At 35.0% G+C, this 23,591-nt stretch overlaps 1 protein-coding gene across 6 annotated transcripts; it reads left to right on the plus strand.

Annotated features, from left to right (window-relative positions):
• Positions 1-2,241: 2,241 nt before the first annotated feature.
• LOC112572324 (copine-8-like) lies at positions 2,242-21,903 on the plus strand. Of its 6 annotated transcripts, none has more exons than XM_025251938.1 (21): positions 2,242-2,446; positions 3,951-4,041; positions 4,571-4,649; positions 5,142-5,245; positions 5,943-5,982; positions 7,296-7,372; positions 7,670-7,695; positions 7,909-7,937; positions 8,338-8,441; positions 8,727-8,831; positions 9,114-9,155; positions 9,442-9,517; positions 9,760-9,813; positions 10,179-10,240; positions 10,881-11,033; positions 12,087-12,159; positions 12,843-12,970; positions 13,724-13,826; positions 14,035-14,092; positions 14,537-14,613; positions 14,886-21,903. In XM_025251938.1, the coding sequence occupies exons 2-21, from the start codon at positions 3,962-3,964 to the stop codon at positions 15,048-15,050; spliced, it is 1,635 nt and encodes a 544-aa protein (XP_025107723.1). In that variant the 5' UTR covers positions 2,242-2,446; positions 3,951-3,961; the 3' UTR covers positions 15,051-21,903. The 6 variants fall into 6 exon arrangements, with proteins under 6 accessions (XP_025107723.1, XP_025107727.1, XP_025107724.1 ...); XM_025251942.1 differs by having other exon boundaries at positions 3,954-4,041; XM_025251939.1 differs by lacking the exon at positions 2,242-2,446 and adding an exon at positions 2,462-2,640.
• The last annotated feature ends 1,688 nt before the right edge of the window (positions 21,904-23,591 follow it).

The following is a 23,591-nucleotide window of genomic DNA, read 5'->3' on the forward strand; positions in this document are numbered from 1 at the left end:
ATATCCAGAGGATGTATGATGTTATCAGTTTTATCAATTCATCTGAGAAAATGATGACTATACACACCGGGGACGCTTCACTAAATAATAATAATGAAGCTTTATAGCGCGCGCCTTTCCAAAGATTTTTTAATAGCGCTTTACATAAAATAAATCATGCATAGCTGACTAAATCATCAACAACCATGCACACACATTCGTATATAACAGACACGCTCACTTTTACAACATGCACAAAGTAAATACATACACACGTTATGCACGCTAAGGTATGTTCACAATGCAAACTTCAGAAGGGCGCCAGTGCTGTGACCGACCAATGATCGACTTAATTATACATAACAAACAATTAATAAATTAAGCTTGAAGTGTGTTCATCTTAGGAAAGTCTCTCTACACGCGCACTTTCCTGTCTGGTGTTCTGCACACACACACAGACCAAAGGTGTGATGTTCCAACCAGCCGGTGTTTTGCTCGTGTTGACCGAGCGTGAGAAAGAACACGTTGGCGTGAGGGACAGAGGCAGTGGTCAAGCCACAGTAAGTATTTGCCAGTGACGATCGTGAGGTCCCTTCATCACACATTTCCTCTTCATGACGCATTAAGAAAACGAGGTTTAAAATAAAGGTGATGCAAAAAGAATGTACATGGAAGAAAGGAAGAACAGTGAACGTGTCTGCGTGACTAACGTGGAGCAAATGACATGGTTCAAAGAACAAACACATTAAACCTTAATTGTTCTCTCAAGCCAGCGCGAAATTACCGTAGAAGGAAAATCTTTCTAATCACGTGCTTACTTTTCACTATATCTGTTGCAGCCGTTGTGACCTTTGCTGACTACATACACTACTAGAGCACACAGAAAATCAGTTTCAACAAATTATAAATGTTATCTGTTTGAACATCACAGGAGCCCGCTCTCTCTCTCTCTCACACACACACACGTCGCGCTCGTGCGCACGCACACACATTCCCTTACACATGCATAAACCCAAACATACAATCACACGCAGTCTCTCTCTCTTATACAGAAACATCTGACGATCTCTTTATTCTCATGTGTAAGCATGCCAAAAAATCGAAAACTTTTGTAGAAGAGTTAAGCAACAACGATCAAATGGTCTAAATTTTCCGTTATTGTACATTCTGAGTCTTCTCTATTCCCTTACCCATCTAATAATTAATTCATGTATTCTGTTGATTTTCTTTTCGCGCTGTTTCGAATGGACTTGCAGTCTGCTCATTATTTGCTGAATATTTTCTTTCCCATTTCACCTGCTACCCCACACCCTCTTTTGCTTTTTAGGAGCTGTCTTCCTGTGTTAGGGGAAAAAAATAGGGACAGGAACATTTCCCATCTAAAACAGTAAACAACGACAAAAATAAATAATAAAATCAGGCAAAGTCAAACTCAGAACCTTCGTGTGGTCAGTCAATGATCATCTGTGTTATGCGGGTGACCTTTTAATATGGAACCGGTGCAATTCAGTTGCTTGGAAACTATCTGCTGTGACATTAAATTTTTTAAAATAATTTAAATTTCTACTCAGTCTTTCTAAAGGTGTAATCAAATGGACAAGACAAAAAACTTTGCTGTCCTTCAGCAGCGAATCGAACCAAGTTACAATTTAAATCCTTGAATGACTATTCTTAGCTCCCTGACAATGGTGTGTACTCACTGTCCACTGTCTGTCATCTTTATCATTATGCTGGTCTGCGCGAATTATTGGTCGTGGTGCACAACTATAAAAGATCGAGACAGCAGTTGATGGTCTGTTAATTGCCTTTTGACTGATTCCAGTTGGAGGTTCACGGAAAATAAGTTGGTTTATCTTACTCAGTCTCCTGTTCTCACTATGTATAATGTGCGCGAGGTCAGAGACGATTTTGCTGCATTCTGCGTGTCTGGAATACACGTACATCATATTACAGTGTCACACCCATGCAGTCACTATATTCCGACTCGTATATAATTTTACTCTTGACAATGAAGTTTGTTCAAACTTACCATCCTTCATGGCATACAAATTTATTTCAACATCTTAGACTTCATGAACGATTGGTTCCAGTCATCATTATGCAATATTGTCTAAATATCTGTGGAAACAATAAAATGAGTCGATCAGCTGAGAAAGAGAGAGAAAAAAAAATCAGAAAGTCGCGCAATGAATGCAACAAGGCATACAACTTTTCATTCACTAAAAATTATGTGAAGAGTTTTTCCCCTTAGATTGACTCTTCTTCAGTGGAACACATTTTGCTTCCTGTAGCAGACTGCTTTTACGCGAAACCATATCGAGAATATGTGTAATTAGATCTACAGTTTTGATCGATAATTCACATATTTCAAAGAGGATCCAAAATGTTTCTTCGGTTGATTCTGATTTCTCTTTAGACGCTGAACATCATAATATCATCATTCATTTATCGAGGTTTCGTTTCGCAGGTACAGTCACTGTATTTTGTGAAGTGCCATGGCATGTTGATCGCACTAGCGAAAGCGATGAACTGAAAAGCATAGTCAACAAATCGTCTCTACATGTTAATAATGCATGTAAATCAATGATTCAATCATTGCGGCAGCATTGGATGCAGCTAAAAGTAAAAGCTGATATTTGCAAACAGCATATTTGTCAAGAGGCATGTTAGATGTTTTCTTTGTGTGATTGCGTTGCTTGTGTTGCCCAATCACTTGATCAGAACAGCCTATCCGATAAGTTATCGTTGGTATAAATAATAAAGTAAGGAGCAGCAGCGTGATCGGAGGTAATTAACCAGAATCGTGCGTGAGATCGATCGCGAGATAAGGCTGTCAGGATTTTTAGCCATTTCTTAAAGACGCAGAGCTTACTAATCAGACTAACCAGACTCGACAGGGTGTCGACAATTACCAGCAGCTTTTCAGCCGCTCTGGGATCGAATTGAGTCTCAGCTTCCGCTAGTAAATTATTTATCGCGTGCTCTACAGCTGTGTCTCGCTTCTCACGTAGTCTGTTGTGTGCAGAAGTCAAGGCTGTGGTCGCTGGATGCATGTTCGTACTTTAAAAAAAGGCCAATTTATAATTTTATTTTGAAGTTGAGGCGACGAAGCAAGGGAATTTTCGAGTTCAGTGAGTGGGCTGGTGGTAATTAACACTCATATTATTGGAAACTGCTGAAACTTGTAGCTATGAATTCGTAGAGATTTCATTACTGCTTTTATTTTAATTAAAACTAAAATTTTTAATGCATGACACTTTTTTCTTGCTAACTACAAATTAATGTAATGCTGTGCCAATTTTATGTTTTGTGAAGCTTTATCTTTTGAGTGTTTTTTTAGCATGCTTTATTTGAGCATATAAGTTTAAGGAGAGATTTTCATTATCAAACATAGCTGGAAAATTCAAAAATATATATAATTCTAATAATTTTGAGTTGTGACAACTTGTTTGCCATCTAAATAAACAACCACATACCCCTTAGCAAATTTTAAATTATTTCCTTTTTTGTATTTATGAGTTTTTAATGCCTAACACATTTCCATGGTATATATGCTTGCAATCTGAATGTTCATATTTATTCTAAATTTTCATCTCACTTTTGCAGACAGCAAACCAATCCACTCTTTTATGTTATCTTCACATCTCTTTCTTTTTCTGACTCTTGTTCTCTCTGGGATTGTCCCTTATTAGAAGAGTTTTTACAAGGCCAACTGATCTTGAAATATGCTCATGCTGTTTCAAGTTTCTCTTATTAATACTGATAATGAAGTCTTTCTGTGATTCAGTGGTTCTTTGATTCTGTTGAAGACATCTACACTAGGGATCTATGCATGAGATGTTTGAGATCATAAGATATCATTTCTTCTGTAGCTCCTAGATTCTTTTGAGATCAACAGTGAGGCTCTCGATCTGGAGTGAGCATTTAGAACTAGTTATGATAATTTAACAAGCTTTGTCTTTGGTTTTTAGCAGACAGCAGGATGGCAATGCAAGATCCACCATTTCAGAAAGGGACAGCCAACATGCATTCCTCAAAAATAGAAATACATGTTTCTTGCAGGTTTGTAGCTTCATTAAGTTTGTATATTTTCGTTTAAAGTGCTTATGGGATAACTGATCTGTAATAGTATTTTTTTCCGGAACATCTGTGCAAAGCTAGGTATGAACTTCCATTGCTTGAATTCTGAGTGAACAGTCTCCTTATGTTTACTTGACTACTAACATTACCTTACACAGAAAGAGGTCAAATTTGTAATGTCACAGAAGTACTGGCTATGTCAAGGCTACATTTCTTTGACATTGTGCGTGTGTGAGTGAAAGAGAGAGAGAATGAATAAGAGAAAAGAGTGTATATGAAACCAGAGGCTTGTATTCATTTATGTAGATGTGCTTTCCTCAGTACAGTGCGGCATTCAAGCATGTATGCAGTAGGGTGTCTGTTTATTTGCACACTATTGTGTGTGTATTTGTGTGTGTGAGAGAGAGAGAGGGGGGGGGAGGGAGAAACAGACATACAAGCATTTGGAATTGTGTAAAGACATTACAAAACTTGTTCTGTGTTAATTTTGTTTTCATTTTTGATCATCCAGGAATGTAAAGGACATGTCTAAAACTGGACTTATGTGTGTCTTTTCTGTGTCTGATATCAAAACTCATCAGTGGAAAGAGGTACTTGATAAAGGGTATTTCTTTTGAAAGAACAAAAAATATTTTAAAATGCATGACCATGCAAGATGAATTAGTGCATGCATGGGTGCATGTGTGTGTGTGTGTGTGTGTTTGTTTCTTTTTTTTCTCTAGAATCTGTTGAAAGAAAGAGCATTAATTCTATTTGTCTTATGTTAATTACATGCAAATAAATACATGCACACATAGATCAGAACTTCATACAATCTCTTTAAGTGGGGTTGATTGTATTAAGGATTTTAAAATGAAAAGTTTACCTATGCTTGTTATAAAGTCTTTCCTTTATATGTTAATACACAGTGTATTAAATAAATATCAATCCATTTCAGGTACTAACATCATTGTTTGCAATATGAAAAAAGAAAGCAAAGTAAATGTTAACAAGAATTGTATTTGATGTAATTGTTTTGAGATTAACAAATCAATTAAATATTAAGCAAGGCTGAATGACATCCATGAATGTGTGTTCAACAGGCTGGTCGGACTGAAATAATCAGAAACACGTTGGATCCAGATTTTCAGAAGAAGTTCGTCATAGATTTTTATTTTGAGGAGCGACAATTACTTATGTTTACATTGTGAGTCTCCAGAATTATATATATTATATATAATAATATATATATAGAGAGAGAGATTGAGAAATAGTAACAGTATTTTACCATGGTAAAAACAGGATTATAAAGTATATACATGAACCAGTTGGCTGTTTTTATGATGTTGTGCAATAATCTTGCAATCTTCTAAAATGTGAGGACATTAAGATTTATTTTTGTTTCCTTAATTTTTGGTTGTCTAGATCCCTGGTTTTCAAACTTTTCCAGATAAGTACCACCTTTCAAAAATTGGAATTGACCGAGTACCACCTCCCAATACTACTCCCTACGAATATATATACTAGTCTAGACTTAGTCATTGTGCTTGCCTACAACCTGTCATACATTTTCGTACCGGTGGTGGTACGCTTACCACAGTTTGAAAACAGGGGGTCTAGACCGTATGTATCAGTACTTGGTGGCCTGTGTGATATCCATTTTTCTATTTCATATTTTAGAACATTAGAAGATATAACTGATTAAAGATTCATCTTTTTAAATTCCAAGATGTTTTAAAATGATTAATATGAGATGAGCATATTGAGTAGGTAAACAAATGAGGAAGACATTGCAGCGTGAGAATAAAGTCTGAACTCTTTACATTTCTGTTGAACATAGATAATTAACACTCATTTATTATACTCTGTCTTGCTGTACCACTGGTATATTATTTGTATTGCAGATATGATGTGGACAGTTCTAACCAACAGCTGCAAGAACAGGTAAGAGCTGCAATCAGAGTTGATTGTCAGTGTAATGATGATAATAATAATAAATATTTGTGGTGCACATACCTCCTCTCCTGACAGGAGAGCTTAAAGCGTTTACACACACACACACTGATGCATGCACAGACAAATGCACAAATAAAATCATTACACCCAAGCATAATACACCTCTGTCCATCTGATCAGCAAAACATTTAAGTGCTTCTTTTTGCTTCTTATCTGTACACATAAATCATTTTCTGGTAAGAAAATGTGGATGTCTTTGTTTAGTAACATAATTATTAACTTTGTCTCTTAACCCTACCAGACCGCTTTGTACCGTGCTTTGTACAAAGTCATTGTAAGGGACTTGTACAGATTGAACTTTGTTGTAAACCTGATATTATGGCTGTGCCTGACCCTGTGTAGTCTATAGTCTTTGCTGTTGTTGTGATTCTGACGAGGATATCTGTCATGGAACTGCCATCCTTGGAGAGGGTAGATCCCAAGTACTTAAAGCTGCTTACCTTTTTGATCCATACTCCATTTATGTAGCTATCTGCTTTTTTATAGGTTGCGAATGGGCCTTCCACTGGTGGAAATGGAAGTGAGATGGTTATGGAGGGTTTCACACAAGGTGTTCTCCAGATAGTTGTTGAATAGCACAGGTGAAAGGTGGCACCTTTGGTGCTGTGCGAAAAAAAGCTCCCATTTGTTTATTCAGCAGTACTGCACTTGTTGATATCTTATATATCAGCACTTGATGACTTGGACAAGACCCTCTTTCATGTTGAAATTTTGCATCATGTGCCATAGCCCCTCAGGCCAGACTCTGTCAGAAGCTTCTTAAAAGTCTATGAAGTTTTGATAGTGGTCCTGCTTATGCTGAAGGTGCTTCTCTACAGTTACAGATCTACTCAACTGTACTTCTACATGATCTGAGCCAGCCTGTTCTTCCGCTAGAAATTCCTCAGTGGTAATGCTGATCTGATTCTGTATTACTTTCAATATGACTTTGCATGGATGGATAGTTAGGCTTATTGTTCTACAGTTTTGGCACTGCAGTTCCCAGACTCTTTGGAACAGAGCAGTGAGGGTCTTTGTTGTTCCATCCTCACCTTGCTTGTTTTACTCAACAGAATGTTTAAATTTAATATGCAGAAGTTACAACAAATTTACACTGCACAAGGATTTTACAGAAATGCCTGAAAAATTCATTATTGTGTTCATTTGTCATCTGTACTATAAATATGGAAGAATTGTCCATTAGTTCCTGATGACTAGTCACAGATGTAATTTTTATCATGTTTGACATTATTTTTCCACAGGCCTTGCTTGGCAGGTACAAATGCTCTGTTGGTCAGCTTGTCAGTTCCCCAGAATCAATGATGGAAAAGCCACTTGAGTGAGTGATCAGATATTACTGTTAAAGTCTGTTGACAGAGACTGTGGTTATTTTATAGCAAGCATATTTGTGGAATATTTGTCAATATATTTTAGTGGTTTTGAAATGATGGCACAAGTAATTTAAGAACATTTTTCTATATTACTTTTCCCCTTCATACCTGTGATAAACTCATGAAGAAACTTAAGAGAATTGTATCTTATGACAAATTTTATATTCTCTTTGAAATGTTTACAGGTAAATAGGTTGTACTCAGAAAATATTTTCTGACTAGTAGTCAATATTCATGCTTTGCAGAGGCCGTGCTCAAGGAAATATAATTGGTAAGTATTTTTTTTCATCATCTCGCAGTACTTCTGGATGTAAGGAAATAGTGGAAATAATACTGTTTGTATCAAGGAAATGTGTTAATAATATTTACATATGTTGTCTGTTAGTTGAATAGCATCTAAACTTAAATATTTCAGGCATTTAAGAGGCAGGATTTTTATCTATAATGTACTGCTTTGAACACTATTTTGTTTGATGTCTTGCAGTACGATTCAAGGAGGTCAATGCATCAAAGGTAACTTTTTTTTTTTACATTATCAACTTTTGACCATGTTGCAGTTAATGGACATAAAAAGTACATAAACAATGACAATAACAGATATAAGTAAGTTCAACGAAAAAGAAAAGCAAGTATGCTTGTTTCTTTACAAAGTACTTCTTTAAAGTATGCTTTACTCACAAATGAAACACACACTCACTCACTCACACAGATGTACAAAAGAAAATGATGAGAAAAGGAATGAAAATTAAGGATTGCCAGCATACAGACCATTAAGTAAAAGACAGTCACAGTTTTCATTGCATGTATAAATATGATAGTTTGTTGTCTCATAACAGGATACATCCTTATAATACAGTATATGCTGATTCTTTTTAACTCTTAATAAATATAAGGTCAGAGATCTGCATTGCAGGATGAGGTCACATTACAGTTCAAGGCCTCTAACTTAGATAAAAAAGATTTTTTTGGCAAGTCAGACCCCTTTCTTCGCCTTCATCGGGTTAATGATGATCAGAGGTGAGAGAATTTGCTAAAATTTCTGTAAAGTATCCTAATTTCAAAAATTTTTGTCATGACAAATGTAAATATGCAGTTGATCTTGTAAATGCCCTCCTGTTGTTTTGAAACAAGATTTTTTCCTCCCAAGTTTATAATTTTTGAACAACAAAATTTGCTGAGCTTACTCATGCACTTGTTCAGATGTATGCCCACACAAATCTATACCCACAGACTCACTAACACATATACACAACATTATCATTTCATCTGAATTGAAGGCTGTGAAAACTGTTCTGCACACAGTTGCACTGCGGTTCAAAAGACAGAGGTGATTAAGAACAACCTCAACCCAACCTGGAGACCCGTCACCATCTCTGTACAAACTTTGTGTAATGGAGATTATAATAGGTACGACGTTTCCTTTCAAACTGATACATGTTAACCTTCTAAAGTAATGTATAAGTAGAAGTCATTTCATGCATTACTTGGATAGGTAAATAGGCAAATAGTGCAACCAAGCTTGGTAAAATAGTTTGTGTTTGAATCTGTGTGAAATGTATATAAAGATTAGATGTGGGATCTTGTGCATGAAGTACAAAAAGAAAATAAAATTGAGTAATTATTCTTTAATACAGATGGCATAAAGAGTTAGCAGACTGCTCACCTCATAGACAATTTGTTTGTTATCAGGTCCATACAAATTGAGTGTTATGACTGGGATAGTGATGGCAGGTCAGTATTTCAATAAATTTTGTGAGAGAGATAAATCCTTCCTTATGCTTATGAGACAATGTCATTCTGTACAAAGCTGTTAATAATTTTAGTTACTTTATAAAACCTATGCCACATTCACAAAGTTTTAAAGCTCTGTTCCACAGCTTCATGTATAGAAACTTTTTATAAAAATTATGCAAATCACAAACAAGAAAAATGCATTATTTTGAAGGATTTTGTCCTTTATGTAACACCCATGTTTGTTAACAACAAACAAACATTTCCTTAGTTGACTTTGTTTCAGTCATGACTTTATTGGAGCATTTTCCACAACTCTGAACGAACTTTCAAGAGGAGCAGTGGAGGCTAACATATTTCCGGTAAAAATTTTGTTGTTGGTTTTCTTGGTTGACTAAATTAAATCAGTACACATTTTAAAATTTACTTGGTGTGTATGTGGCTAGTAATAACAATCATCCGATGTGAAATTTAGTTTGTGATGTTAAAAATCATCCCTAAAATGAAAAGATTGTGATCTTTGAAAGAACTATGGTGATTACATAGATACACAGAAGTACATTTAATTGTTAGCCATTCATTGTAGGAATACTTTTTGTCCCAGGTCATTAACCCTAAAAAGCAGGCCAAGAAGAAGAATTACAAAGATTCTGGACAGGTGAGACAGTTTTTTTTTAAAAAAATGCTTAGAATAGAATTATAAACAAACACTAAAATTGAAGATTAAGAAGGAAAAAAGGAATTGTAAAAGTTGATGAAATTGCTGATCTAATTATTTTATTTTTAAAGGCAAATGCAACTTCTTGTTATTTAGGAATAGCCTAAATGACCATAGGATTTTGATTGATACATTCAATATTCTTATATTTATATTCTAAATTTATTCATTCCTTGAATGTTTGAGCAATTACCATTGAAAACATCCTATGGAAAATGTTTAGAAGTTCACTTATAGTTATGAATAGACCCACATTGTCATCTGTATTGGATTAACAGGAACCCAATTTTTCTGTATAATCTCAGATACAAGTCCTGAGATGTACAATTCAGCAGCATCAGTCATTCTTGGATTACATTAAAGGAGGGTAAGGTAATATTTTCCTTTGTAAAAGAGCTTTAGATCACTTTATTATTATTCTTTAGATACTAACTGCATTTTGATTGTTGCATTTAAGACTTTTTACACTCATGTACCCGAATACAAGCTTTAGTTAGTAAGATGTATTATGTTACAGGTTTAGTGCAGCTAGATTATAGAGTGAAAAGATTGGAAAGTTAATTGTTGTTATTTTGTGGTGAGATAGCGACTAAGAGTATGTCATACTGAAGTACTCTGGGCCTCTAAACAGGAAGCATCCTAAAAAAAATTAGTGATTCCATAGCTGAGATAATAATACCACAATCTTCTGTTATGGTGACATGCTTAATCGTTGTGCTACTGAACCTTTTCTATATAGAAAATCTTGTTTCTTCTTTCTCTCTTTTTGTGACTGTCAGTTCATTTATCAAAGCAGGCTGCTTTGTTGTGATTTAGCCTTTGTTGCTGGCTCAGTGTAAAAAAAAACAGTTCCAGTCTGTTGTTCACTCCATTCTTTCTGTAAATTATTATCTTCATCCATCAATTGTCCATCATCATCAATCACCATCCATCATCCATCCATCAATCATTATTCTTCATCATCCATCATCAACATTATATTATTTACTATGACTTCAGTACAACAGTTTGCAGATGCAGTTCATGGTGGCAATCGACTTCACAGCATCCAATGGTAACCCAACCCATCCAAGTTCCTTGCACTACATTCATCCCCAGCAGCCAAACCAATATGTAGCTGCCATCAAAGCTATTGGTGAAATCATACAGGACTATAATAGGTAATGGGACCTTTGAAACATTGATAAAATAAATGGGTTAAAATCTGGTCCTTTTATTGTTATGTTAATATATTAGTAGTATTGCATTAATTGTATTATTTTCTACAATGCCTGCATTCTTATAAACAGATTGTCTTTAAATAAAATTTGTTTTGCTTGGTATTGGACAAGCTTTTAGTTGTTTTGATAAAGACTTCCTTCAGTTGAATGATTTCAAATGACTGGGTTTTTTTTTCATGGTTCAGATTTTCTGTATTGTTGATTGGTGGTTAATCTGTTACTAATATGGCCTCTTAGATGAATCGGTGTCAGCTACAATAAATTGCTTTAAGGGTGATTGGTCCAACTGTCAAAATTAAATGACTTCTGCAGTATTTTGATGGAATGGAGGTCTTCCTTATTCTCATTCAAAGACCTCTGTCAATTTTTCAGTGTTCTTTCCCAAAATCTGAGTAAAATATATCTCCGTTCTCAAGATACATCCTACAAACATCACCAGTCACAAAAAGAGGTCAAAATACAGATATCATAAATGTCTATAGTCAAGGCTTTATCTTAAGGGAGAACTGGGACCACATTTTAATTAGGTTTAACCATGGCCACTTGTTAAAGGTTTGACCCTTTCTTGTGCATGGTGATATTCATTGGCATGTATCTTATTAACAAAGTGGTGTTATTTACTCAGATATTTTAAAAAGTCTTTTTTAAAGCAAGCTCTCCCCCCTCCTTTGAAAAAAATATTACACCACAATAGAACCTTAAGTCAGCATGAGCTTAACATCAGAGCAGGAGTCTGATTCAATGCTTACTTGGGTCATTGACTAGAATACTACCCACTAACAGCATTCCTCTTTGAGGAAAGATTGGCAGAATGAGAGGTTAGCACTGCATGCCAAATGCTATGTCCTGGACTCAGTAAACAACTTACATTTCACTTCCTGTTTGGCTATGGGACTTTACCTTTTTACTTTTTCCATGAGTCTTATTTCCAGCTGCTGGATTGGATGTCAGGTCATTAACCTTCTGAGAAAGAAAATATTTTTGATTGTGTAGCAAGAAGATGTTCCCTGTCTTGGGGTTTGGAGCAAAGCTACCAGATGGTCAGGTTTCGCATGATTTTGCTGTGGTAAGATGATTTATTTTAAAGTTCAGATAAAACACAAAAAAAACCATGAAAACACATTTCTTTGTGCTTTGTCAATTGTTAGTGAAAGGATTTCCTGTTTGCAAGTGTTCAAACTGACTTTCCACTGTAGGAGTGAGTAGACTACTATATATAAACATAAGGTTTTCTTAATGAGCTGTTGGCATTTAAAGTGTAATATATATATTTAGAAGAATCAGTCTTAAAACCTTAAACTAGGTTGTTGTTTAGGTGATAACCTCCCATTACCTTTGGATTAGAGTGCAAAATTTTTTAAGTCATGATGATTGTAAAAACTTACAAATTGACCCAATGATGCCCTGGCAACTATAGCGGAACAACATGTCTAGCGTCTTAATGAGGTGTAAATTACATGGCTAGATAAATTTTCAAGGTTTCACTTTGAGGATTGTATCAGTTGGTCTTTAAGTGCCTGGAATGGCACCTTAGATAAATGAAGATGATTATTTGCATCAATATTCCTGAAGATGAATGGATAATACATGCACTAAAGGCAATAAATGACTAGTTATTAGATGAAGAGATTATTGTTTTGCGCTATGAAAAACCATTTTTATATTAATAATGATCGGTAAGAAAATGTTAGGTACCTACTCTATATGCATTATGAAGGATTTGACAATTTTCATCTCTGCATTTTTCAGAATTTCAACCCTCAGAACCCCTGTGTTCAAGGTGTAGATGGAATATTGCAAGCATATCAGGCGGCTTTGTCACGAATTCAGCTACACAGTCCAACGAATTTCTCTCCTGTAATTAACCTTCTTTCCAGGTCAGAATTTGTGATTTTTTTTTTCTGTCTTCTGATGTGTAAGAAATTAGTTGTTTGAATGGCAACAGGATCTCAAATTGGCAGTATTTAAAAGTTTGGAAATGTGTAATCTGATAATGAAAAGTTTCTTATACAAATTTGTTGGTACAAATATTGATTTGGTTTCTCCTTTTGCAGAAACATAGGCATAGGCGCTTCATAAACTCAGCATTACACACATGCATGCAGTTATATATGTGTGTATATATATACATGTAAATATCTATACACAGGTAGAGGTATTTCATTGTACAGGTCATTGCCTCTTACTTTCCTTGGCCTGTATTTATTAGCTTGGTGCCAGGGAGTCTTTTTTGTCTTGGTGCTGGGCACTCTTTGCTTGGTACTTGAATCCTTTCATCCTGGGACTGGATGCTGGTTCCTGTCATCTTGGTGCTGGTTCTTGTTGACTTAATGATAGTTGCTGTAACATGGTGCTGGTTGCTATAAATTGGTGCTTATTACTGTAAACTTGGTGCTGTTTACACTACTCCATATTCTTCTTAGCTTCACAAGAATCTGGAGATGATGGAAAATTTAATCTGATCATGTCATTGAGTTTTATCTTTTGATATCCAGATTTTTCTAAAAATCAATATACATTTCTTGGTGGTTGTGAATCCCTGCTTAATTGTAGATCTTTTGCTGTCTAATATTGATTTTAATGATGGTTGTTTACTCTTATGATACATTTTATGCATTTCTCCTCTTTAGATATGCTTCTGAAGCTCGTGATGGATCCACCTATTTCACTCTCCTCATCATTACAGATGGAGAAATCACAGATATGCAGCAGACCAAAAATGCTATTGTCATGGTAACCTGATTTATGTTACCCGTTGATATAAAACTACCTAGCATAATATTTGCAAAAGTGTGTTAGTAAACGGACTGAGAACTTAAGGGAAAAAATAGCTTGCATTATAATGAGAAAAAATAGGGCACTTTGAAGGATATACTTATTATTTTTAAGTTTTTTCCTCCTAAATATGAAGCACAATTCGGGATTTGACTGATTTTTGCAGGCATCCAGTTTGCCAATGTCAATTATAATTGTTGGTGTTGGAAATGCAGAGTTTGATGGTAAGTTACAGCTCTTCAAGGAATTCAATAAGTTTCTTATAATGAGTTGCCTAATTTTAATCATAAGAATCCACTTGTGAGAAAAAGAGTAAACATTTGTTCAAGTTTGTGCATGTGTTGTAAACAAAGCATCTTACATTTTCAAGAGACTGAAGAAATAAAAATAAAAGACTAACAAGTAACATGCTGTATAAAACAATATGCATTAGCTGATTTTTTTTGGTTAATTCATGCATTAAGGTCATATTACAATTAATGCTGTTATTGATTTCTTCTGTTTTCCATCATTTTAAGACTTCATTATGTGCATATAAAAATTTTAGTGAATAAGGTGCCCATAAATAAGATGGTTATTATGACATAATTTTTCTGATGATGATGATGATTATAATTATATGATTATATGATGATTATAATTCTGGGGTTTTTTATGTTTTACAATAGCAATGGAGATTCTTGACAGTGACAATTGCTTGTTGACTGACAGTAATGGCCGTGGAGCTGAGAGAGATATTGTACAGGTTAGATCTTTTGTGTATGCACAAATAAGTTTATGTGAATGAGTGCAAGGAAAGAGAAATTGGCTGTATCATGGTAAACCAGCCAGCCCTGTAAACAGATGCCATATAAGAATGAGTACAACTGTATTTAGAAGAGTACAGATTAGTATTCTTGTAACAGATGAGTGGCTGTTTATGAGAAATCTTTGGTGATCAATTAATTATCTAATTAACACAAAACAATTGTTGTGGCAAAGTATTATTGCATGATAGAATGTTCGATGTCATTTCAGTTTGTTCCTTTCCGCGATTTTCTGGGAGGTCGCTTTGGCAACAATATCGAGTCCTCAAAGGCAGCACTGGCTAAGGAGGTTTTGGCTAAAATTCCAGATCAAGTGTTGGAATACATGCGGAAGTATGACATTCGTGCCAAAGTCCCTGCCACAGCTGCACCATAATACTTGGCCAAAGTCTGGAAATAGCACATTGAAAGGGTAACTAATCAAAACTTACTGACAATGTTAAGACTGGCATCTTATTATGATGACTAGAATATTCAAGGACAAAAACCATAAATCTTGTCATGCATGCTGTTTTCACTGCCACTTCTAGAGCCATAAGTGACTTTAGCTTTTATTGCTGCAGACAACACAATGGTTTGTTACAAGTACCATGCATATTTTGAGATGTTTGATGCCAAGCACAGCATGCCAAGATGTGTAGAAATGTTAGAGTGGGTTTGCCTTTTTATATCTGTCCAAGCTTAAAGGCCTTAGAGTGTGCACATTTTCCAAAGGACTGGGTATTGTTCCCAAAATTTTTGTAAGTAAATAGCTTCCATTCTTGAGGTTTAAGCCTATATAACCCTGTATAGAAAGAGGTTAACAACCTTGACATCGAAAGTGTACCAAACCTTGGTTACACAGAGCTACAGCCGATAGAATGGCTGGAACCGTAGACATGAAATGGATAGCAGGCAGACTGCCAAGACCATTTTTTAGCTTTTCCAGATAAGCTCTCAGGTCTCAGTGAGCCTTTGTGAAAGTCAGCTCCCAGAACCACAGCAACTCATGAATGAACCACACTAAGATTCTTAATGTCAGCAGTATTTTTACCATGTTTCTTGCTTAGTTTTATGTATTATGGGGTTCTTTTCTCTTTGGCAAATTCATTGACCGCCACTCCCCACTGGCTTAAAGATAATAAAATGAAAATTTTGAAAATTTATATTCCAGCTAGTCTTTATTTTTGCAGGAACCATTTGTTAATTAGGCATGTCATTGTCACATATCACTGTTTCAAGCCCCTGCTTGTATCTCCTGATCAAAAGGAACATGTTTTCTTTGGGGATTTGGGGGAAATTGTGGGTACTGAGCACAGCCCAGTTAATGGAAGAAAATTGTTTACTAACCTTTAAAAATTAGAATGACAGTAGAAATGTGTCAATATTTGCTTCAGTCACCATTTGTACAGGTGATTATTGGTGCATGCTAATGGAAACATTAATGTGATTCTGTGGAAAAAATTACTTGCCTATTAATCTAAATGGGTTATCATGATTCTTGTGCCCAGCATTTCCCATTATTGTAAGGAAAACTGAGCCAGATTTATCCTTGATACCAAGTGACAGTTGAGACAGAATTGTTCTTGGTAAACTAAAGATAATAAAGCCTTGTGTCCCTGGTTACAGATAAAGTGCATATTCCAATCAGCCTTACTAACAGTTCAAGTTTGTTGATGCACATTATTCCTGTAAACTTTTTTGCCCGTAGCTTTTTGGTAGCCCGTAGAAATGAACATCCCTGCAAACATTTAACTTACAAATTTTATGGATCATTTTTCATGAAAAGTTGTTTGTACACAAGAAGAGATTATTTCTCTTAAAGCCTTTGTTGTGTGCTCTTTTACTCTTTTATTTTATGGTAGCAGATTTTTCATTATTTCTCTTGTGGTGACACATATTTGCTTTTATCTTTTTAGATGTAAGAGTTTTTTGGAAGTAATGTGCAATGAAGGTTCATTAGGACCTGTTATTTTGTGGCATTTGAATAGTCTTTTTCATGCTAGAATTCAATTTTGTGGATTGTGCATGAGGACTGACACTTTCCGTGCAGAAGCTTGGAGGGCACATTGCCATATTTTGCTCAGGCTGCTTTATACTTGGAAGCAGGGCCTCTCAGACTTGGTGCCAACTGCTTCTATATTTGTATTTTTTAAATTGCGGGTTCCACATTTGTGGGTAGATGAATTTGCATGACCAGAGCCTCTTTGTTTGAAGAGCCTCAAAGAAGAATGCTGCTTATTTGAAGGAGACAACTACTTTTTGCAGACAGTATTGGCAATGGTCTTACATTGTTGTGAGCTATGATGCTTATTGTTATGTAATGGTGTGCATTTTAAAAATGAAGCTGTATTTTAAAAGTGGTTCAGCATTTTGACTTTATGTGTTTTATTATGACACTATTTCAATACCAAAGATCCATTTTTTAAATCAAAATGCATTTCATCACCAGACTTTAATTTTATCTTAACAAGCACTCTGACATTATATTGGAAGTTTGAGTCACAGAAAATTTTGTACATGTTTTATCATGTTGAGATCCTGAAAATTGCCAGTTTGATGAAAAATATTGATCTTATTTATCATTCTGATGATTTGTCAGGAAACTTTTTAAGGGTAATGGTGATCAAACTAGCTATTTTCAGGAATATGAACTTGTGTAGACAAGTTGCTAACAAGATGGTATTTTGTAAATTATGTTTCCTTCTTGAAAGGCAGTTTCAGATATCTGCTTTAGAGTTTTACAGACTAATGTCTTCTAATGCCTTTATTTTGCATTTAAAAAAAACTTTCTACAGCCATCATTGCAGCGGATTTGTCCAGTTTGAAAGTTATAATGTTGCCATGGAAGATAAAACCAACATTAAACAGACAATCTTAAAACTTTTGAAAATACAATGCAGAAATATTACAAACTTTTCACAATATTTTTAATCTCTTTAAATTATAAAATGTTGATATATTTCTATGATATCTTTTCATTTTTATGTATTCTGGATAAAATAGAACATGCCTTCTGAACACCATCTTTACTTTCGTGCCCATGTTCATTCATTGTCAACACTACTAAGAGATGTGAAACTTTTTTTTGAAAGAGAACAAGATCATTCTTGTCATTCTGATATAAGGATACAACACTGTTTTGCAGAGGAAGCCTCCATGGATGGTGACATCATCTTTTAAAAGAAGTAACCTCTCATTTTTTAGGCTTTTTTATTTTTACAGCAAAACTTATGTCCTTGCCTGTGAAATGCTTTACACATGGAAGGAGGAGAGGGGCATGACATTAATCCTTCCTGTCGCCCTGTTCTTAATACATAGCTTATCTCAGCCTATCCTGTTTAGCCCTCGAAGTCTCAAGATAACATCACAACAGAGCAGGCATACCTTCCAAAGAAACTCCCACTGCTGTAGAAAGACAAGTGAAGAAAACTTGTTAAAGGCAGAAACATTGTAAATTCAATTCCTAAGTGTTTTTGCTGATAATAGCTGGATTTTTTTTTCTTTACAATTTTAGAGCACTCCAACATTTACTTCCTGTTGTGGCATTTGCCTGTGATTGTAATTTTTACCTCCTATTGTAAAATATTCTAGCATTTGCTTACGGGTGTTAATTTTTCGACCTCAGCATCTGCTGGTTTTTTACTTCCAGTTATATTGGGTCAGTTGCTGAATTTTGTTTCTTCTCAATTCATTCCACATAAACATTGTTTTGAGGTTTTTCCCAGCTGTTTTTGTTTAGCCCTTATGTTGTGGCATTTGCTTGTTATTGTAATTTTTACCTCTTGTTGTGGAATACTTTAACATTTTCTTACAGGTATAAATGTTCAACCTCAGGATTTGCTGGTATTTACTTCTAGCTTTATTTGTTCAGTTGCTAATTTTTCTTCCTCTCAATTGATTGCATGTAAATTTAAGATTATTTGGGGTTTTTTCCCCAGCTGTTTTTGTTTAATCCTCAAATTCTAGGACTATCTGAATCTATCTGTATTTTGTTTTATCCTCAGAATGCAAGTGGTTTTTTTAAAAATCTACTTGTTAATATTAGAACGCAACTGAATTTACTTTTACACATATTTGTTCAGTTAAATATTGTTTTTGTCTTTATGGCTAAACTGGTCATGTTTTAGCTGTATTTATTTATGATGCACTTGCAGCTGAATGTAATAGCCAGGCAAGTCTATGTTTTGCAAACCGTAAAGGGTTTAATGTGTATTTTACCTTTCCATTTCCAAGATTTTTTTCATTTGTAAGTTGGCAGGGTAGGAGTGGTGTGAATGTAAGGTTTGAAAATGAGTCTGAAACTGCCATTCTTAAGTGGCAAGTAGTCATTTCAAATCTAACTTAATGAAGTGACTGGTGACTTAAGGTTTATTGTAAGAGCTCACATGTATATCAGCCAACAGTGATTTTGCGAAGTTAAGCTGAAAAAAAAATGGGCTTAATTTCAACTCCAACTTAACAAACGAACATCAGCCCTTATGGGAAAGTTGTTATTTACCCTATATTTATAAAGGGGGAATTGTTGCTTTGTTTGCATTGTTTTTTAATAAAAGATCTCAAGCTTGCAGAAGTCTGTAGCATATAAAATAGATGTACTTTACATAATCCTGTATTTTATAATATCTGTAGGCAAATGCTTATTAAATTTGTTCCCTTTTATATAGCCTGCTTCAGTTGGGTGACTGGAAAAGGGATAAGAATCAATAGATGCCGTTTTACCTCAGAAGACACTGTTATATTATTGTAAGTTGTACCCTGTAGTGGTAGTGGATATTGGAATGGAATTATAACTGCCTAGTGACTGCTTTGAAAAGGCAACCCATTTTTGCCACTATTCCATTGGTTGATACCAGTTTTATCAATAGACAAATAATGTAAGCAATATAGTTGAATGAGCATATTGAAATAGTCATCTTGTGATGAATTTCATTATGGGTTGCTGGCCATTTAGTAAAGTCAGCTGCTGATGTTATACAGTGATACTGTTCTTAAATTTGTTTGAACGATTGTTACATACGCACATTTTTTTTAACCTTTACATTTTTCATAGTTATCTGCAGTCCAGTCACAGTTACAAAAAAATGAATATTTCTAATTTGCCCAGTTTGACTTGTTATAGCCCTGCAGGAAATTATATCATAGTACAACATTCCACTACATTTTTGCTATAATTCATTACTCACATATCAAAAATGAATATATGCCACAGCTTTATATAATTATTAATTCTGTTTATGCTATCATGAGGAAGAAACTATCATTATTGACACTTTTACACAGAGATGTATCCTTTCTGTTCTCAGATTTTGTCCAGTTTGCTCATGATCTATCATAGCTAAGAATATTGTTTCTGCGACCACCACAAATGCTTTTTAGTTGGTGATACAGCGCATTGCTAGCAAAAGACACATTGATTGTATGATTCTCTGCACCATTCATGTCAAAGGTGCTGCATTGCCTCTGATATTTTTGGTTATTATTAGAAAGTTACCATACTGATGACATTTTTTTAGTAACACATTCATGATGTGGACATGCACCTATTGTCAGCTGTTCAACTGTCAACAGTCTAGCTAGTTTGATGTAGTTAATGTCAAGTTACAGAACCATTTATGAAACAAATGCTCAGTGGTCAGTGTGTTCTTGCCATAATAGTATAATTTGTAAACAGTATTACAAAACTGAGCCGCAACAGGAGCAGCATAACATTCCTTGACCAAGAATTACAGGTTTGTTAAAGACATTAACCTCATGCAAGAAGAGTTGTCTTCTACTTTGCTGTGTTTGACTAGTATCTCATATGCTGCTCCCATTCTGCATAATGGTCAGTTTACGTCAGTATTTGTACTCAAATGCATAAATTATACATATTTTTCCTGTGCCAAGCTGCTTCTCATCCATAGAAGAGTGATCTCATGGTATTTTTTCACAATCTCTTGCCACCTGTTCTTAGGGTAAAAATTATTTTTCTGAAAAATATTGGTTGCCAAAAATATGATGACACAATGTTACCTTAATTAGGGCTAATCTGTGTTTTTGTGAAACTGCTTTCACCACACCATCAGGACACTTTATGAGACATTTCATTAATAGTTGACTAATGTTTAGATTTACAAATTTTTTTCTGTAAAACAATTGTAGTTTTTATTTGCATTTGTGAGAAAGAGCTCACAAAATTATCAGAGGACACGTACAGAAAACAGAATGGATGTTGGTGGAAATAATTTTACTTAAAAGGATGATGTAACTGTTTTCAGTTTGTCAGTAATATTTTCAGAAGGCATTGAGAAGCTGTGTTGTTACTTATATACATTTCTAGTGATTTACTACATTTTTATTTATTTGTGAAAATACTATTTTGCTTATGTGATAAAAAGGTTTTACCCAGGGAACAAAATACCAATCTATTTATAGGATTTATTAGGGGTTACTGGGACAGTAACTATTTTAAGTCCCATGCCTATACAATTTTGTGCTTATGATTATCACTGAAATTCGAAGTATTGTCTTCTTTGTTTATAAAATGTGAGAATTTCACATCCTGACACATCACTTATTCTATATAAGCATTCATAAATACAAGATTGATGTTTACCTTTAATACATAAATATGCTCAGTATTTTGTGTGTTTATCTCACATAACTATCATTTATGGGGCAAATAATTACAGCAAACTAATGTGAATCATTCACACACAATTAAATTATTTTAATCTAAAAATGAAATGAAATGAAAACATAATTTATATTTACTCCCAGCTTTCCCATTGGATGTGCTGTGGAATTCCACCAGTACTTAAACATACACACATGCATACATCAATGCTTATAAATGTGAAGCACTTTTTCTACACTCATTCCAGTTATTAAACCTCCAGTTTGCTACATTATTACATATGACTTTACAACTTTTCTGGAGTTGTCATTATCCATAAAAATTATGTAGATTAAAATGTCTTGTTTTCATGCATTCAGCTTTTTTTATCATGGATCTTTTATTATGTGTATATATATACAGTAATATATCCATGAAAATTGTTACTCATAATACACATTTTCCTATAAAATCGTGCTTCTCACATTTTCCCTCTCTTCATATTTATAACTCATTGTTCTTTTACTCAGTCTCTTATGCATACTAATAATTATTTGTTGTATGTTTTTTCTCACTGTCAATTTAATTGTACTGAATGCTGTTACATCACTAATTAACATGTGTGTTCAACTATTAAACACTGTTCAAAATACACAGTGTTTTAAAATGTTTCATTGAAAAGCGAAAGTGATTGTAGTTTATACTAAAGAAAACACTACAAGTAGCCTGGATATTTTTGTTAGAGATGGTTTGAAGTTACATCAAGGCAAACTTAACCATTAACCACCCCATTAATACATTATTTATTAGATCAGAAAGTTAAGTGTAACTTACTAACAACTGTTTCATCGATCTGTTGTTCAACAACATTATCCAGTTGCACTACCACTCAGTGACCTGAGAGTCATAACAGTTTTTATTTTTGTCTTGCCTGATTTACTCATGGTAGGACTATAATACTAATAATTTTATTACTCTTTATATAAATTCATGTATACTTTAATAATTGTACAATGTTTAAGTATTAAAGAAGGTGTGGTCCTAGAAAAATGCTAATTTTGGTGGCAAAATCTCCTTTCATCATGTACTTACCAGATGACATGAATGTGGAGTTCACCACTATTTATGAACCACAGTTCATTACTGTGTGGCATTGACAACTAATGTGCAATTAGAAATTAGAAAGTTATTTTTTTCTTCCAGTAATTTCATGTAGTTAGACAGCATAAATGGATAAATATTATGCAAACAGCTATTTATAATTATTGAAGCAACTGTGATTGTGTATCTACACACTAGTACTGTATACCAAGAAAATATTGACATCGATTACAGCAGGTGCAATCCTCTAAATACCTGGGTACAACCACCTCAAAGATTGATATAGGTGTGTGGGGCACAATCATCTCGGGATCAGCAACACCAGAGATGGCCAGGCTTAATAACATTCTGGATAGCAAACGTGTCAGCTTTCGCACCAAATTCAGGATTTGCAAGTCTCTCGTTGCATAGGCCCTGCTCACAAAATCCAAGCGACGGATCCAAGCGTTTGAAAGTAATTGCTTCGGGGATCTACAGGGAGCAAAAGACGAACAACTTCGTCCGCAGTGTAGTTACCCCCATGATGCTCGAACTCAGAAACTATTGTGTTTGGTCATGTCGTCCGACATGACACCTTGCCGAAGACGATCCTCGAAGGTTTCTCTGAACACGCCGACGCCATGGCAAGCCAAAGAAAAAACAAACAAACAAACAAACAAAACAACAGGTGACTACCGTGAAGAAGTGGACCAGCTGTCTACTGGGGGACCTTCTCACTCGGGTCAAGATAGACCGGCATACTGGCATGAGTTCATACTTCTGTGTTGCATTGTGACTCCTATGACTGGAATCTCCGGTGCCAGTTAAGGGATGAAAAGAAGATAATTTGTAATGATCGAGTTATCGCATACAATCCTTTGCACAAACGCTTATATATGCACCTGTGCACGCATACATGCACTACACCAGTGTTTGAGGTACCGAACCCACAAGTTTCATATGCACATTCACCGAACCCTTCTTTAGTGTCATCACTAATTGCGGGTGTGTCTTGACCTCCGTGGCGGAGGCTCCGCCGAACACCTGAGACCGACTCATCGAACCCCGGTTAAGAACCACTGTACTACACAAACAAATATAGATAGCTTACCACATTTCAATACAAGTTTAAATCCTGAACTTCCAGGGATAGACGAAATTTAGTCCAGCGTTTTGGTTTCAACGCCATCGTAGACGGAAGGGTGCAAGCTGTCATGGTGGTTAAGCGCAAATCACCAGTACACTGAGGATCAGGTTGTC

The sequence above is a fragment of the Pomacea canaliculata genome, linkage group LG9, assembly GCF_003073045.1.
Source record: "Pomacea canaliculata isolate SZHN2017 linkage group LG9, ASM307304v1, whole genome shotgun sequence".
In the NCBI taxonomy this organism is placed as follows: domain Eukaryota; kingdom Metazoa; phylum Mollusca; class Gastropoda; order Architaenioglossa; family Ampullariidae; genus Pomacea; species Pomacea canaliculata.

Bases quoted from the DNA above. Each gene is read 5' to 3' on its own strand.
- LOC112572324 (XM_025251938.1), top strand. From the start codon at position 3,962: ATGGCAATGCAAGATCCACCATTTCAGAAAGGGACAGCCAACATGCAT. The intron at 7,938-8,337 runs GTAACTTTTTTT...TCTGCATTGCAG, and splicing joins AGGAGGTCAATGCATCAAAG to GATGAGGTCACATTACAGTT. The intron at 11,034-12,086 runs GTAATGGGACCT...TTGATTGTGTAG, and splicing joins ATCATACAGGACTATAATAG to CAAGAAGATGTTCCCTGTCT.